Raw genomic sequence first — 18,974 nt, 5'->3', positions numbered from 1 at the left:
TACAAAATAACGTGACATGATGAATTAACTTCCTCAAAAGTTGAATGAGGTTAAGTAAGCATTGAAATTCTACCTTCCCGTAGCTCGATCCGACTATTTAGTACCTGACTCATGGGGGTTTGCTTGTGGAGTTGGATTTGATATTGATATGGAAGAGGAGTTTGGTCTAGGAAATATTGATGTCATAATGTAAAGGCTACGTGATGATAAGAATTAAAGAAGGTAATATGGTAATGTAGAGGCCAGGACCCCAACGTCCGGCATTCCTTGACCCCCCAACCCCCAACCCCCAACCCCATCCCCCCCCCCGTTGATCTAAATGTTGCAGACGAAAACCAAAAGTAAACCTAGAATTAGAAATTTAGTGTTTACATGCCCTGCAAGTAGTGAGCCAATGTACAAATAGAATTCATGTGTGATCTAACGAGTAATTGAGCTATTACTTAGAACATTCAACCTGTGGGTGCTTGGTTCTGCATATGTTGCACGAGTTGATATATTGGCGTCTGGGGGAAAACAACCAGCATGGTATGCAACACAAGTTTGTTTGGTCAAAGTTGATATGGTCGGAGGATTAGGTTGGGCTGTTGAATTTAGCGTAGATGATTGCTATGTTTGGATGTTGTTAGAATATACATACAGTAGCTAACATTTTGTATTGGCCTCTGCACGAGTTGTGCAGTGTGCGTGAATTGGGAAGGTGGAACTGCTTGCCGTATTTCAATCAAGTATTTGATCTGGTAGCTGCGAGTCTGACATACCTCGCATGTTTAAGTAGTTCTTGGGCCTTCTCGGGATATGTTTCTAACATAACGCTGGTGAAAATGAAAAACGTAGAAGTCCAATTTTCAATATGCATAAAGGAATTATTCCAATAGTTTGAGATGCAGAGTTTGTCATTTTTGATTTGCAGAATGCACTGCGAGTTGCAATAACCAAGTTAAAGGAGCTGACCGAAGCAGCTTGGAGAGGTCAATAAATTGACCCTCCCAGATCTTGAGCTTATCTTTGTTAAGTATATGGCTTCCTAACGAATGAATTTGCTCTACAAAATTGGCATGTTAAATTGTTTACAAATATGACACGTGCTGAATGCCTCTAGTTCGTTTTTATCCGAACTGGTGACCTCCGAGGTTGATGCATATCGGAGATAACGAACAGGAATTACTGACAGAATCATTATGTTTCATGAATCGACATTGGACGGGTTTGTTGCTTCATCTTCACTCTGATTCTATTAAGGTGGGTCCTTAGTCCTGGATTTTTGGGGTTTAGGTAGCATTTTTTTGTTTGGAATCAATAGATTAACATTCAGAGTAATGAGAAAAGGCAAATTAGTTAAGGATTTCCAGATTTATTTTCATTACAGACACTACTGAAGTAATGTACCCCTATGTAGATTTTTATGAAATTCATTGGAAACAGTTATCTGTTGTTATTTTAAAATAAAAAGAACAACAAAAATTTTTAATTGCATTTATTTATCAGGAAACATGTCAAGAACTAAAACAAATGTCATTTTCACTATGTTCATCAAGTTTTAGTATAATAAGTGCAAAATTATTGAATTAGCCTTACTCTCCAAAATGTTAAAAGACAAACAAATATGGACACAATTTCCTTATAGCATGGTTTAAATATCATTTTTTCTGGTTATATTAGTAGATGTACATCTGTTATAGTTATTTATGAAACAAAATCCATACCTTTCCTTAATAATTTCAAATCTATAGCTTCCAGAGTATGTATACCCCCATAAAAACCCTAAGTCTGGCACCATACAACTGAGCTATTCAAAACCACTCATGGATTAAAATTTTATGTAATTTCATGAAAAGACACAGATAATAATTCCTTATCACCTTGGTAAAATGTTTGTGAAAAATATAGGAAATCTATTGCATAATGGACTTGATAAATAATTTAATGAAAACAAGAGTTATTGTCCTTGGATTCAATATTTTGAAACGCATAATTGACTATTCAAATATAACTAAGACTTTTGAAATATTTTATGGCTAACAAGATTTTTTACAATAACTATTGACAAAAGACTCCAACAAAATTTATGTTCCAGTCATTAAATTATTGACTTTGCACAATCTTATGACGTCACAGGAGTGTGGAACTACGTTAATGTCTACATATTCAATCACAAATATATTAGATATATGTTGTTTTATTTTGCAATCTAATTACCTTAAGTTACAGCTTATGTTGCTTTAAAACTGCAAACGTGACAACAATTACACGGCAAAGTACAATACAAGACCCTATGCATTTATATCCCCGTACATAGCACTATACAAAATGCGGTAGTTTATATGATGAAAAACACATTAGCCCAAAACTGGTCAATACCTATAAAGGGTTCAATTTGGTTACATAACGGGTAAAAAAGGGCCATTTAGACATCTTTGATATTAGAAATTATTAGAACAAGTCTTTATGAGTCAATAGATCGTTAATAACATCATCCCTGATAAAGCTATCATATTCTGGAATTGTTAACATAGTAAAAAAAAACTTGAAATATTTTGCAAATGGGTGTATAACAGTCAAATGTGTATTCAAAGTGTATTTCATTAACATAATTTATTACAGGATATCGGACAGCAGGTATTTGGGTCAAATACTGTCTGACGTGTTTCATACTGATTGTTAAGCCGTTCTTGGCACACTGATTTTGACTACGGATAATTCCGTTTACCTGATCAGGATATAGGGCTCACGGTGGGTGTGACCGGTCGACAGGGGATGCTTACTCCTCCTAGGCACCTGATTCCACCTCTGGTGTGTCCAGGGGTCCGTGTTTGCCCGACTACCTATTTTGTATTACTTGTAGGATTTATGAGATTGATTACTGTTCGTTATCTTCGCCTTTCATATAAAAGTCATCTTCATAAGTCATCTGTGCATAATACAATGATCAGCAATAAACTTTATCATATCTTCTAATTAACATGTATAGTTATATTTATATTCGATGAAATTGCGGGGTTTCTTTCTCTATTAATTTTTAAATTTCTTTTTGTAATTCTCCATATTTTTTAATCATTATAAAAATCTACTATGTCAAAATTGAAATATATCGATCTATTCCTCATTGATAATATTTTCGTGGTCTTTGCTGATCAGGTGTTCCAACAGTGTGTTGGAATTCCCATTGTCACAAATTGTTCTCCTTTGTTAGCTGACCTGTTTCTATATTTATATGAAGCGGAATTTATTCAAATTCTTACACACGAGAAGAAGAAATATCTTGTCGTGGCCTTCAATTCGACATTTAGATATATCGACGACGTTTCGTCTATTAACAATGATAACTTTCATTCATATATCGAATCGATATATCCCTGTGAGCTCGAAATAAAGACATCACAGAGTCGTCCACTTCTGCTCCATACTTAGATCTTTTATTGAAAGTAGGTAAACTGACAACTCAACTGTATGATAAACTGAATAATGTCAGGTTCTCCATCGTCAACTTCCCATGTTTATGTAGCAATATTTCATTATCACCTGCATATGGTGTTTATATCTCTCAACTGATTCGATACGCAAGAGCTTGCTCTGCGTATAGTCAGTTTTTAAATCGAGCTATTGACAAACAAGTTGATGGTACAGGGGTTTCAACAGTCTCGATTGAAGTCAGCATTTCGCAAATTCTATGGTCGTTATAACGATCTAGTTCGTCAATACAACCTATCATTGGGTCAAATGCTGTCTGACATGTTTCATACCGATTGTTAGGCCGTTCTTGGCACACTGATTTTGACTACGGATATCTCCGTTTACCTGATCAGGATATAGGGCTCACGGCGGGTGTGACCGATCGACAGGTGATGCTTACTCCTCGTAAGCAACTGATTCCACCTCTAGTGTGTCCAGGGGTCCGTGTTTGCCTAACTATCTACTTTGTATTGCTTATATGAGTTATGAGATTGATCACTGTTCGTTATCTTCACCTTTCATTGTGTTAAGAAGACTATGTATCCTAATGACCGTGTTTCAAAACCATCAACAATTTTCATCTACCGACATTTCTGATGTTCAGTAACAGCATTATTGATAACAATAAAATTCTATCATTTTCAATGCATCACAAACTTTTGCATGATTTTCTACAATGTGTACCTCAGTCATATAATGTGTGCTTAAACAAGGTTCTAATGGTTTAAATACATATACCATCACACGTCATACTATCAATCCACCATCACCACTCACACTCAAAACTGACCAGTCTAACTTAATGATATCACATGTCCATCATGTATACATCAAATTAGCAGAATAACTATATACATAATAATGAATTACACAATAGATGCACGCTGCACAGTATTTACAAGTCAAATTATTGGAAAATGCTTACATGTACAGTTTCACATTTTATATTAGGTTTCAATTATATTTCCACAACTATCTAAATGTAGTCCGTAGGTAACTCCGCAAATTTGCATGTAACACACATTTATGATAGACTTAGTCCATGTGTACTGGTATGTTGATATACAACTATTATAATGGACTTCAAATTAACGTCAGCACATTTGTTTTAGTTACACAACATTTCAACAGTAAATCTCCAAATAAAACACTGTACAATTATAAACATAGAAAAAAACATACAGCACATCAATGTCACGTACCGTATCAGTATACTGTTCTTGCACAGCAAAAATACAATATAATGTAAATTCAAAATATCACTTACAATATATGTGTGTTATAACAATAAATGTTATGATAAACAAGGTACAATTTACAAGTAACAATTAAGTAACAATTCACGAGATTTCTGTTACTATATTAATTACTGAACGTTCTCTTGCTCTCATACATTCACAATCTACAACACATTTCAAAAACAATTAGTGAACAAACATTCTATATCTACAACACATTTCAAAAGCAAATATTGAACAAACCCATATACGTTCTAAATCCACGCTACATTTCAAAATATTTGATCTCTTCTTTACCATCATCATCTTCTGAATCTTCGAACCCAAACTCCTTTTCAAGTCTCTCCATTAAACTTGGTGGTTTCTCCCTTTTGGGTGCCTCTGTCAACTTGTGTTTTATGAGATCAGATGAACTTTTGAATGGGCGATGAGTATGAGACGATGAATCCTTGGATGGGGACGTGTCAAACAATGGAAGTTGGTTATGCGAACTGGTGGATAGACTAAGCAAGGACGCAGATGATGACCTCAGTACAGACAATGACGACGATAATGTTGATGTGGGGAAACTAGTGGGCCCTTTATCTATTAATTGTTTCCTGTGCTCCAACAGACTAACACTTTTTGTTGGATTATGGGCTGGTTCTGCCTCAAACTACATCGTGTTGGTTTCCTGTGTTGGTTCCCAGTCTGCTGTAGAGGCAGACGGCTCTGAAGGAGTAATATTTGTGATGGAGTCCGAGTGTGAATTATCATCTTCATTGTGAACTTCTTACCTCATCTCCTCATGTGAGGATGTCGAGGACAGTCCCTCAGATTACCTGACCACAGGAAAACTTCCACATCGTTTCGACGACACTGCATTATCCACCAAATCTTGACCAATATCTGACACATTCTCAAATTTTGCATCCGGATTGAATTCTCCAAAGTGATTACAGCCGAGGAGGTGACACGCGCCCCCTCTGACAAATGCGTGGATTCTACGACAGAAACTTCCCGCTACTGCTGCTACTCACTCCTCCATATGGTGCTCTGCTGCCTGGTTGATCACTACTGCTATCCACACTACTATCTACACCAGCTATCCTCTCTCCTACTGCGGACACTTCCTGTTGAGAATCACTCTCCGCGGTAAGCTCGTCCACTTCCATATTTGTCCCCTGTGTCTGCAACGACAACGTGTCTGTTCTGCTATCCACAAATTGCAGCTCTACTAAACTGAGATAAATTTTAGATTGCGATGTCATGGAAGACGTACTACATGAATCCATCGTAACACTGTTGTTATAAGAGTCTGCCCTTGAGGACCTACCATTACCACAAGAATCTGAACGGGACGTACTGTCACACACACTTCTCAGTTCTTGGTTTTTCCTTTGATCCTCAGTACTGTCAACTTTGACTGGGTCCACCTTTATATTCACAGAAATACTCAACTTCCTCTAATACTGCCTCAGACTGTCTCACCTGCTGTTGTCCACTTGAACGCTCTCATCCTCCTCTACAACATTTAGTCCTACTGGTCTCTGAACTGACTCACTTGTAGAGTCTAGTTTATCTACTTCCTCCTGTACACCACAGTTTACATTTAGATCCTCCCCCGATCTGTCGGTTACTTCACATATGTGGTTCCTTTCACTCTGGTCACTACTAGAAGTCCTATCCTGCTGATACTGTTTTTGTAATGAAGCATCTGCCTCCTCATATGTGTCAAGGTCTCTAGTTGTTTGATTAATGTAAGATATTTGAGAAGGCGCCTCAGCATCACTGCCATTGTCATCAGTATCACACTCCGAATGAAGACTGTCATGCTTCGAGTAGTTATACACAGTTGAGTCCGGACCACAGTCACTTTGGATTTGAGTATGGTTTGAACCATGGACAGTTGATTGTATAAAATGTCCATGATCAAAAGTGTCAGATTCATCAAAGGAAATGGTGGCATATTTGTTTCTTTTTACGTTGCAAGAATATTCTGCACCTTTGTTATCATCTGAATCATAATCTAGTTGCTGTGGTGGTTCATTAAGTTTCTGTTGTGATGTTTGCTGTAGCTTTTGTTGTGGTGGTTGCTGTATTTGCTGTGGTGGTGGTTGTGGTATTTGCCGAGATTGATGTTGTGGTGGTTTTGATAGTTTCTGGGGTTTCAGTTGTGTTTGCGAAGATTACTGTTGTGCTTGTTGTATTTGCCCAGATTGTTGTGTTTGTTGTGTTAATTGCATAGAATGTTGTTGTGGTAATGGCTGTGGTGTTGATTGTTGTGGCACTGGTTGCTGCTGTAGTGGTTGCTGAGATTGTGACTGATGAATATTTTGAGGATATGCAACGAGTGCTTCCTGGCCAGTCGATGATAATGAACCGCTATTTGACCAAGGAATTTCCCCAGACACAGATTGAACTGGGTTCAATCGCTGAACATTCAACGGTGGTCAACCGCTTGAAGTCTGGGTTGAAACACCAAGGAAATGTGGGTAGGGTTCAATCTGAACAGCAGACACTGGTAGTTCAAGAATTTCGGATACCATTGGGTATCCATATGGTTGGGGAAATCATGGATATGGTTCCCAAGGTGACAGACAATATGGCATAATTTGAGGCGAGTAGGATGGGAACTGATCCCATTGTGGAAGCACTTCATTATATGACACACCCATTTGTGTAGGATAGTTATACATGGCACTCATCTTGTTTTCTCTATCTCGTTTCCCCCTCTCTATTATTAAATAGTAGTAAATATATTCATACAAGAAAACAAGAACAGTATTGAAATACTGTATCAACAAATATAAATTCGACTGAAAAAAAATTTGTTTCCCTGCTTTAGATTAAAAGCTTGGAACACTATAATGAAATATATTTTCAAAATAACAACGAAACAGACTTTATCTAGGAAAATCTAAACACTAAAGAATTGAAGGGAAAATAATAAATTTTGATATTGATATAAACTATATATATGAAAGAGAAAAAAATGCAAAGAAAAAATTAATAAATTATTGGAAAAAATGTGCTTTGCCTTATCAAGGCAAAAGCTAAACACCAAAGGAATGAATAAGAAAAATTAATAATAAATATCAATATGGGTAGGTCAAGAAAGAAAGAAAAAATGTAAACAATGAATCAATATTGATTCATTATTGCAAAGTAAACTTCATAAAACAAGAAAAATATCAAAGTATCTTTATTCTATTGAATAAGTTTGAAAAAAAAAATAATCAAAATTTAAAGAAAGATAAAAAATTGTAATTAACTTTAAACTGGTACAATGTAAACAAACAGGTTTTTTCCCAAAATGTAAATAGATATAAACGTCACAAGGAACTGTTTAGTGACAATTTGGCGCCAAACATCGAGCGTGCAAAAATGACGCGGGGCAAGACGACAAAAACATTTCACAAAATGATAAATATAGAAACTGCGTTTCAAAAATGAACAATACAACAGTTTATCGATTTAACGTTTTTTAAGAAACGCTCAAAACCGATACAAATGACAAGATTCAAATACCAGCAATAATATTCAATGAAAAGAGAAGTAAATTATCCCCACGTGCTATTTGTCACGTATATAAGGGTGATAACTCTAACACAAAAAACGGCAAAATAGTTCAAATGAATATATCGTGAGTATGCGCTATAGACGCTCAACACGACAAATTCAATAGAAAAATGGTTCAATATAATTGAACGTTGGAATATCGTAAATACACGTTTAAATATTAAACGCTCAACACACTATTCCACAAAATGACAAAAAATATACGGTGATAACATATCACCGCGTTTGCAAATATTGCAAAATAAATGTTCACCGGCGACACCAATATCGTGTAACCGAGGTATTACATGACATAAGAACACAAGGCATATAAACAATGCCCTACCTTAATTCAGCAGGACTCCACAAATGGCATTTGGACTATCATACATATAACACATGGGAACACAACATCATAGGTTTGGGTAAATCGTCGACTGCTGCAGGGTAGATGGGAAGGGCTGAGTGAACGGAAGCTCCAGGTCAAGGGTTAGGAATAGGATATACCAGGTTCAAGTGTTATTTACATGAGTATATACATATACATAAATACGTTTTACTACATTATTGTATTCACTAAATTTCTTTCATATTCGGTATAGGGAGACATGGCAAATAAGGATATGCCTGTCGAAAGTTGGCCGTCTTTTATTTACGAATTCATAGCTTCACCCATTTTGCCAGACGAGGTAAAGGATAACTTTAACATAACTAATAAATGTTGAATTGAAAGGTATGCTTTTGTATGTGTCACAAGTAGGATTAAGCATCCAGCAGAACTTATATAAATGTATTCCTGGGGGAGATGAATACTTTTTTTATGTTTTATAAGAAGATTGTTCACCATTAGATATATTCATGAAGGTGTCACTTAGAAGTAGAAAAAATGTATTAAGAAATATCTATATGAATCAAATTGACATTCTTGTCTAAATTTGAACGTGAGTCAAATATATTTATTGTATCTAAGAAAATCCAAACATGTAAGGAAAGAACTGAATACATCTACCCAGAAAAAGGAAATTGGTTTACAAATGACGTTTCCTCATATATACGCGTGGGGAAAATTTAGGTGCTAATTACGTGACCTCGTAATTACTGTAAATTTTCCCCACGATTAGATGATATAATAATAATAATAATAATAGTAATAATACTTTATTTCACACACTATTCTTCCCCAGGGCCTTCCACTATAATATATAATTATATACAAGAATAATCACTTAAAACAGAGTCTCAAAACATGAACACAAAGTTACGTAACAAGATTCAGTCTATATCACTTAATACAATTGAATATCAGTGACAAATAATCACAAAATTTAATGTTCCAGATTGCGGTTAAAAGACAAATGCATCATGTGCATATAATTTATATACGAGAGGGGAAAATCATCCTTAAATAGTGGTACGGCAGCTGATAACGTATTTTGTAACATTGTCTTTAAAAATATGTTGAGACTGAGAGAGCCGTATGCATTGTGGTAGTTTGTTCCACAGGGTCACACCTGAGTATTGTAAAGAGGTCTTGAATAATTGTGTGTTAAACTTTGGCAATCAAAGATCGTGGTTTGATTCAGAACGCAGACGATAAGAAGCAGAAGATTGAAGTTCAAATAGCTCAAGATAATCGAGAGGCAAACCGCGAAAAATTTTAGATAATAAAATATATTTGTGTAAATCAACTACCTCATAAACTGTCAGCCAACATGTTTCTCAAACTATGATTTAGAAGAGAAATCTGGACTTGCATCCAGAATTATCCTTGCAGCTCTTTTTTGTAACTTAAATATTCTTTCTATACCAAGTTTGGATGTATTACCCCAAATAGTCAAGCAGCAGCTAATGGACGGCAGAATATATGTACTGTAATAGAGCTTTCTGGTATGTAGGAGTAGAAACTTTTTATCTTGCATAGTGTAAATAATTTGTAGTTTACGTTTTTGCATACTGAGTTAATATGATCGGTGTAAATTAATTTATCATCAATATGTACACAAATAAGCTTCTCAGTCTGAAAATGTTCAATTGAATTATTTCTAGCAACAAGTTTTAAATTTTGGTCCTCTAATATTGATTTTCTTTGCTGTGTACCCATCAGCATACATTTTGTTCTATTTACGTTTCACACCAGTTCTCAATGTCTCAAATATCTGAAATGAGTACATTTTCTAAACATCTTGTACCGTGACCATTAGAGTGTAGAGTAACATCGTCGGCAAACATGTCAACATTTGAATTATTTACATACATTGCATGTCGTCACCCAATCGTTCATGTAACAAATTAAATATTGATCTAGTCTGCTGCTTGGGAAGGTAATATATGTATGTAGTAATATATCATATGTAGATTTTGAAAATTTGTGTGGAATGGATATCTCTATTGTGAGTGTGTATGAGAGCCTTCCTATGAATATTGTTAAACAAATGAGCAGAATATGTACTATAAATGATACGGGAACATATTATATGGGAACAGATGCGACAGAAACAGATGATACAGGAACAGATGCGACAGGAACAGATGAGACAGGAACAGATGAGACAGGAACAGATGCGACAGGAACAGATGAGACGGGAACAGATGATATGGGAAGAGATGAAACGGGAACAGATGAGATGGAAACATATGAGACGGGAAGAGGAGAGAAGTCATAATGCATGCTTTCAAACTTGGTTGTTTGCTGTACAAACTACAAACCGACATGGTAAAGTATCACTTTGAGATAACAAACGAAGTTTGAATTCAACCCTATTCTTTATTGTGTATTACAAAATCGATGGCCTAGTGGTTAGGCCGTCATACTCTCGACCGAAAGGTCGTGGGTTCGAGTCCTGGCCGCCGCAGGGCTGACGTTGTGTACTTGGGAAAGGCACTTTACATGAATTTCCTCACTCCACCCAAGTGTAAAAGGAGTACCTGGCTATAGACAGTGAAAGATATTGTTAGAATGTTAGTGCTCCAGCGCTTGTAATGGCAGCTTGCACTGCATGCTTCATAGGAGGCTGCGAAAGTTCTAGATTGATATAAGGTCTACCGGGGTAATAATGTACATTGATTATTGTAAAACGCTTTGAGCAATATACGCTGGAAAAGGCGCTATATAAAACCAATCATTATTATTATTATTATTATTAGATAGTAAGAAGAAACTATCTAACATTCCCCTGAGGGACACGAATACTACGTGTATGATTTATAAATATTGAAGACTTTTCCGCATAAGATATATTAATGAAGGTGTCATAAAGAAGTAAACATTAACATAATGGCAAATAGCTCAATCAATCAATACGTTAGGTAAGAAGTGACATAATCATCTGCATTTTACGTTTATTTGAATATAATTGCATACAATGACGTGAATGTGATGGAACTCTTTCCCAATACTCAAAGACGGAAACGCAGTCATGGGCATCGTTCATATAAAAGACCAAATATAAATGATGTCACGTTTGATTCACTTCTAACTTGCGTCAACAGACAATTGCAATTGGGTCCACATCAAATTCGCACCAACCTCTTCTCTGTTCCATTGAGAGTTTTACATACGTTATTTCGAGAAGCTACAGCTAGTCTATACTTGGATTTTTCAACACTTGAATATACACTAAACTCTATGAATATGGATGTTGTTAATCACAGCCTATCTAAACCCCCACAGGTCATGGATGATACCCCTTCCAAATTGTGCCGCAAGTTCCTTCAGCTCAAATTTACAAACAAAGGAATAGATTCCGTCAACATAAGCAACATTCTTCGTCATAAAAAGTTCAGTAGTGTATCCCAACTTATTTCAAGTTTAAGTCTACACTCAGTATTTAGAACAAATATACTACTATTATTGCATCCAAAATCTTCAATGATAAACTTTGTAGTGCCTAGATTTAGACCATCTTATACTTAATCCACCCACGTGTTATTGTTTTTCATCTTCTTTCAACTATAGTCCAGCTGGATATGTCATTACTGGTTATGTTGATGTAGTTGAAAATGAGGACCTCAAGTCGCTTATTCTCAAAGGTCCTAAATACAGAGAATCTCGGTCTTTCAATTGGGGTCAGAACGTCATTTCTATTATGAATTCTTATGGATTATGTCAAACGATGGGCTAAATATGAAAAAGAAGAACTTGATACATTGTCAGAATGGATCAAATATATAAGAGGAATATTACAATCCCGTATTAGACACATGGAAACAAAAGTACGTACCATTTATACTTCTGTGTTTAGTAAACCAGAAGTGATAAAAGAATTAGATAGGTTATTTGAGAATATTTTTTGTTCCAGCTGACAAAGCTTGCAACAATATTGCCTTCGTTTGTGAGGCCCATTCTTACAACTGTATTTTAAACGAACTTTGCATTACTTCCACTTTTGGTAATCGTACCTATACTCCAACTGTCCTTTCAAAAGACAAAATTCTTTAAAACTATGCTTCAGTTTTAGACACATCTAATATCACAGTCAATGGGTCCAACGAATATGAGTTACCGTACCTATACTGGATTCCTAAACCTCAGACAAACCCTTACAAAGATACATTGCTGGATCCAGTAAATATTCTACCAAGCCCTTATCTTTGCTCCTTACGAAAATATTAACAGCTGTGAAGGAGAAACATCAAATGTACTGTGACTACATATGCCATAATTGGTGTAAATCAAATGTGGATTTCAAAAAATTCTAAAGAACTTTTAGTAAACTTGAAATCACAAAACTTTTCTTAAATCACCAGCATCGAAACGTATGACTTTTCAACTCTTTACACGACTATTCCCTATGATAAATTAATGATTATACTTTTTGACACCATGGACTGCTGCTTCTTCAACAAAAATAGAAAACGCAAATATTCCTGTCTAGTGATCAGTCATCCAAATATATTTTCTATTAAACGTCATTCTGATTCCACCCTCAAGTACTCTGAAATTGAAATAAAAATATGTTGGTGTTCCTCATTGACAATATCTTCGTGGTCTTTCACGGTCAGGTCTTCCAACAGTTTGTTGGAATCCCCATGGGTACGAATTGTACTCCTTTGTTAGCTGAACTGTTTTTATACATGCATTCGTATGAAGCATATTTATTCAAAAACAACTTTAATTTTATCAAGGTATTTTGTAGATTTCTATGAGCATTGTTACATGTGGAATAAATGGAAGTTTGTTATCAAAAATGACACATAAGAACCCGATTCCTTTAACGACTTTAATTGGAGTATCATCTAACTGCAATTGCGGACCATCGCCGGATTTCCGTTAAGAACAGAAATGCATCCGGTATGACCAGTCGACGTGGGATGCTTACTCCTCCTTGGTCCCTTATCCCACATTTCGTATAACCAGGGGTCCGTGTTTGCCAACTCTGTTTTGTATGTATTGCTAATAGGAGTTATTAGATTGATCACTGTTCGTTATCTTTACCTTTCATCCATGCGATTTTATTTCTGCAAAACTTAAAATCATTACCATTAGTCCCATTTTGGATTATATATCTCCCCATTTCAGGGGATACATATTGTTTCTGTACTTTCTGTCCGTGTGTCCGTTTGTCTTTCTGTCTATCTGTCTGTCTGTCCATTCGTCCTTCTGTCTGTCACAAAATCTTGTGACTGCTTCCCCTCCTATATGGCTTATCTTTTCACAATGCTTCATTGCATTCAAAGAAGTCCATATTATTAAGACAGGGGGATCCAATTAATTTCCTAAAAGTTATAGTGGATCTAAGAGGGGTTGTGAATGTAAAATTGCTTGTGAACACTCCTCTTATATGGCTTACCCGATAAATTTGGAACTTTACATTATACATTTGTATAATGCTTCATTGTCATTTGTAGGTGTGGATATTGATCGGACGGGAGGATCCAATTATTTTCCTTAACGTTATAGTGGATCTAAGAGGGTGGAGGATGTTAAAATAACTTGTGAACGCTTCTCCTACATGTATATGACACATCTGATAGACTTGACATATCGTATGATACTTCGATACCATTTGCAGATGTATATATTGTAGCGACAGAAGGATAGTTAAAGTGTATCTGAGGGGTGGAGAGTGTAAAATAGTATGTGAACACTTGTCTAATATAGCTTAGTGGGGTTTATAATGGCTATGTTCCTGCTCTTGTTTTACCCTCCATATGTTTCATTTCCAATTTGGGGAGCTTGGGAGACATTTGTTTTTCATCAAAACAATATCAGGTTTTAGGTATAACTGTAGCTTTTGCTCATTGGAATATACGCAAAAGTGAAGATAACGAACAGTGATCAATATCATAACTCCTATATTGAATACAAATAGAAGTTGGGCAAACATGAACCCCTGGATATACCAAAGGTGCCTAGGAGAAGTAAGCATCCCCTATCGACCTGATACACCCGCTGTGAGCCCTATATCTTGATAACGTGAGCGGGGTAATCCGTAGTCGAAATCAGTGTGACAAAAAAATTTACTTTGCCAAACCCCATATCAAAACACGCGAAAACATTTTTATGCGATTAAGAACAATGATATTTACACAATTTTTCAGTGTGTTAAAATATGGTATTTTGTGATTTTGCACATACCGATTTTGCGCAAAGTGTCCATTTACGACTTTAACAGTTCAATGTATCACTCAAAGATCTATGATTGTGTATCATTATGGGGAAAGCATTATTGATTGGCGATACAAGTACATCTATTTCTGAATCGTCGTGATTTTTTTTTTTGTAAACACTTTGGTTTTTAGGCCACCTTAGTTAACTCAGCTGACCAACAGTATTGTAAGTGTTTGTTGTCCATCGTCCGACGTGCGTCGTACGTTAACAATTGAATATTTTTAACTTTCTTGACAACTACTATTCCAATTCTTTTCAAATTTACTATGAAGTATCTTTATGAAAAGGGGAAAATAAATCATAAATTTCAGGACTCCAACACCCCTGGGGCCTTAGGGACGGGGAAAACTGACAAAATTTGACCAATTTTCAAAAATCTTCTCTACAACCGAACATGTTTAAGAACAACTAAATGCACAGTGATATAGAGCAGGAAGACCTCTGCAAAAATTGTAACTTTCAGGATCCCCAGGGTAGAGGTTCTGACTCCAGGGTGGTGCCAAACTTGGTATATATAGTGTATATGTACAAAACATAGAAATGATATCTGCTTTAATGCCAATAGAAACTAAATGGATATTCAGAAGGAGTAGGTAGTCATTTACCAAAATTGCGAATTTCGTGATACTAGGAGGTAAGGGTTTGGTTTCAAGATTTGAAGGACTTCTTAAGCTTGCTGATAGCGTATACAATCTAATGCGTATTTAGAAATATAAAAGGAAACTATTTAAAAATCTTCCTCTCATGAATCCCTAGGCTAGACAAATTTACAATTATATAAAAACTTCCTGATATAGTGCAGATTCAGATTTATTAAAACCATGGCCCCTGGGGTTAAGGTGGCGCCACAATAGGGAATCAAAGTTTTACATACTAATATGTTTTCTCAAACACCAGTTGGAAAGGAAAGTTCACATTTACATGCCAGCTCTCTGAAAAAGTTCAGATTCACGTTTGTTAAATCACGTTCTCCAGGCGTAGGGTGGGACCACAATAAGGGATCAAAGTTTTTCATGGGAATATATAGGGGAAATCTTTGACAGTCTTCTCAAGAACCACTAAGCCAGAAAAGTTTAAATTTACTTGATATAATGCAAATTCAAGTTTGTAAAAATCATGGCCTCCGAGGGTTTGGTGGGGCCATAATATGGGATCAAATTTTTACATACGCGTATATAAGGAAAATCTACTTTTCAAAAGCGACAGAGCCAGAAAAGTTTACATTTACATGAACGTTTCCCGATATATAGTAGATCCATATATGCGCTATCCATAGACCACGAGGTATTGTAGGACCATAATAGGGAATCAAAGTGTAATATTCTGATATATAGGAAAATTCTTGAAATTTATCTCTAGAAATAGCTAAGCTTGGGCTTTTATATTTTGAATACATATTCTTTACGGAAAGACCTTTCATGTGATGCAATGGTGTGTGATCTTGTGACCTTGACCTGGAAGTTTGACCTAATTTTGATAAAAACCTGACCTATTCCATATTTCCTCAACTATTTTTAAGACAGATCTTACATGACAAAGTATTTTGTATCATACCATGATATATGCCTTGTGACCTTGGTCTAATCCAGAACAAAATCATCATGTTTCTCATATCGGGTTGCACATCTGTGTTACGTGAATTTATTTTCAGTGATTTTGTGATCCTTTGGGACTAGGTTGGGGCCACACTATGGGATGAAAATTTTGCAACGAAATAAAGGTTGATAAAATAATATTTTTAAGATCACGACAGCTGATCAATTGTAGGGCCAAGGTGATTCAGGTGAGCGATGTGGTCCCTAAGGTTCTCGTTCGATTCTCTCTCAATACCCCCAAACACCCATACCCCGTCTACATGTCTTCCTTTGTGATGTTTCCTTTTCCCAAATTTTGATTTATCAATTTCAACAGTTTTCCTGACTCCCCGATAGTGATACTGTCGTATTTCTCCAAATACATCCATAGTTAATTTTAATTACATTGTGGTTTTTGCCTCATTGTTAAACCTAAAGAAAACTGTATTCATTTTTGAGAGACAAAAATTATGAACGGCTCTTTTGTCATATTTTAATTGCCCCTCCGATTTTGAGACCTTTCTTTACGAATGTTTATTTCAAATACCCGTAAGCTGACCCGTTTTTCTATTGTGGTAGAAAAAAACTTTGGAATTTGCATAGAATCTACAAATTATACACAGGTCGGTCTTTGCATCATGCAGACAATTCCAATAAACAATATTGATAAAAATATTTTTTAAAGGAACTTGACCAAACAAGTGTAACAAGACAAATAACATCTATATACAAAAACAAACAACCAAGGACAAGATATATATCATGTTTTTGCACTTGCTGTAAATTACCAATGGTGTTGAATTGCTTTAAAGGCTAAGAATGCATCAGATTTTGCTCTGCGATTTTTTCTCTCGATTATTTCCAGATTTTTACAGTCCGTCGTACAAGAAATTTTCTAATTTCTAATTTCGAATTCCCAACAATCTCCACCTGTCCTAGATTCCATACCAAAAATGACTTGCACGTTTTTCACAGTCTGTAAGTTTCTAAGGGCGTGGTTTGAACGCTCCCTACGTTTCTATGGGCGTGGCTTGACCATGTACGTAAGGATTCTTGCACTAAACGGTTTGCACAGAACAGTGAACGATTTGCGCGGAATGCTAAACGGTTTGCTTTGTTTATAAATATTTTTTCAGTAAAGAAAAGCACGTTATACATTTATAAACGTTATCAAGCAACAAGTGTACACATAAAAATTGAAATGTTTCCAAGTGAAAGGTACACATTTTGCACAAAACACAAAACAGAAGCTGACAACACAACAAAACAAAAATAATAGAAAAAAAACCCAGTAAAATATCAATGAGGGGGGAATCTACTGAGAAGATCTTCGTCACTCGTGAAAGGTTAAGATAAACAGCAGTGACCAATTTCATAGCTTTTATAAGCGATACCAAATACAGGGTTGTGTAAACACGGACCCCTGGATCAACGAGAGGTGGGATCAGGTACCTAGGGGTTACAAATTATATGTATTGAAACTCTTCAAACTGAGGAGAAAAACCCCTTCCTTTGGCATTCGACTCGACATTTAGATATATCGACGATGTTTTATCTACTAACAAGCATCATTTTCATTCATATGTCGATTAAATATACATATGTCCCTATGAACTCGAGATAAGACACCACAGAGTCATCCACATCTGCTTCGTACTCTGATATTTCATTGAAAATGGACAAACGGAATGCTTTCAACTTCTCTATCGTCAACTTCCCATATTTCATGTAGCAATATTCTATGATCACCTGCATATGGTGTTTATATATCTCAACTGATTCAATATGTAAGAGCTTGTTCTGCGTATAATAAGTTTTTAAGTCGAGGCAGGTTACTGAAAAACAAGTTGATGGTGCAGGGGTCTCACAAGTCTCGTTTAAAGTCAGTATTTCACAAATTGTGTGGTCGTTATAACAATCTAGTTCGCCAATACAACCTATCATTGGGTCAGATGCTCTCTGACGTGTTTCATACTGATTGCTAGACCGTTCTTGGCACACTGATTTCCACTACGGATAACTCCGTTTACTGATCAAGATATAGGGCTCACGGCGAGTGTGACCGGTCGACAGGGGGTGCTTACTCATACCAGACACTGGTATATCCAGGATTCGTGTTTGCTCAACTTTCCATTTGATGTTGCTTATAGGAGATATGTGATTGATTACTGTTCCTTATCTTTGCCTTTCATGGTGGTAGTGGTAGTGCTGTGTGACTCTGCATAATTGTTTATCTTGACATAGCATGTGGGTTTTAAGGTGTATATAATATTCATTTAAAAAATAATAGATAAATATAATCTATTATGAATTACATTTTGCGTCGTTATCACATTCTGTGTTGCTGCATGCCCTTCTTAGGAAATGATATAGCGATCATGGATTTTCTATCTATTTTTGCAAAGAAATATACGTTGTACTCGCACTCGAAATCACACGGCCTCTCACCTCTAGTCGGCATGGGTTCGAATCCCGCTCTCGCTGGTGAGAAAGTTTCCCAGTTTACTTTCGGTAGGTCGGTGGTCTTTTTCCAGGTACATTGTATCTGAGTTTTCTCGT

The 18,974-nt window shown here is 36.0% G+C and overlaps 1 protein-coding gene across 2 annotated transcripts in view; it reads left to right on the top strand.

Annotated features, from left to right (window-relative positions):
* The window catches only part of LOC125654927 (uncharacterized), a 60,286-nt gene that overhangs the window by 25,820 nt on the left and 15,492 nt on the right, over positions 1 to 18,974 (top strand). The window contains exon 6 of one of the 2 annotated variants that reach the window (XM_056143711.1): positions 10,761 to 10,944. In XM_056143711.1, coding sequence (XP_055999686.1) covers positions 10,761 to 10,944 — 184 coding nt within the window. Of the gene's footprint in view, positions 1 to 475; positions 10,945 to 18,974 lie in introns of those variants that run through there. The other variant, XM_056143712.1, reaches the window with a different exon arrangement.

The sequence above is a fragment of the Ostrea edulis genome, chromosome 7, assembly GCF_947568905.1.
Source record: "Ostrea edulis chromosome 7, xbOstEdul1.1, whole genome shotgun sequence".
NCBI classification, from domain to species: Eukaryota; Metazoa; Mollusca; class Bivalvia; order Ostreida; family Ostreidae; genus Ostrea; species Ostrea edulis.
This window is presented reverse-complemented; position numbering and strand designations above follow the sequence as displayed.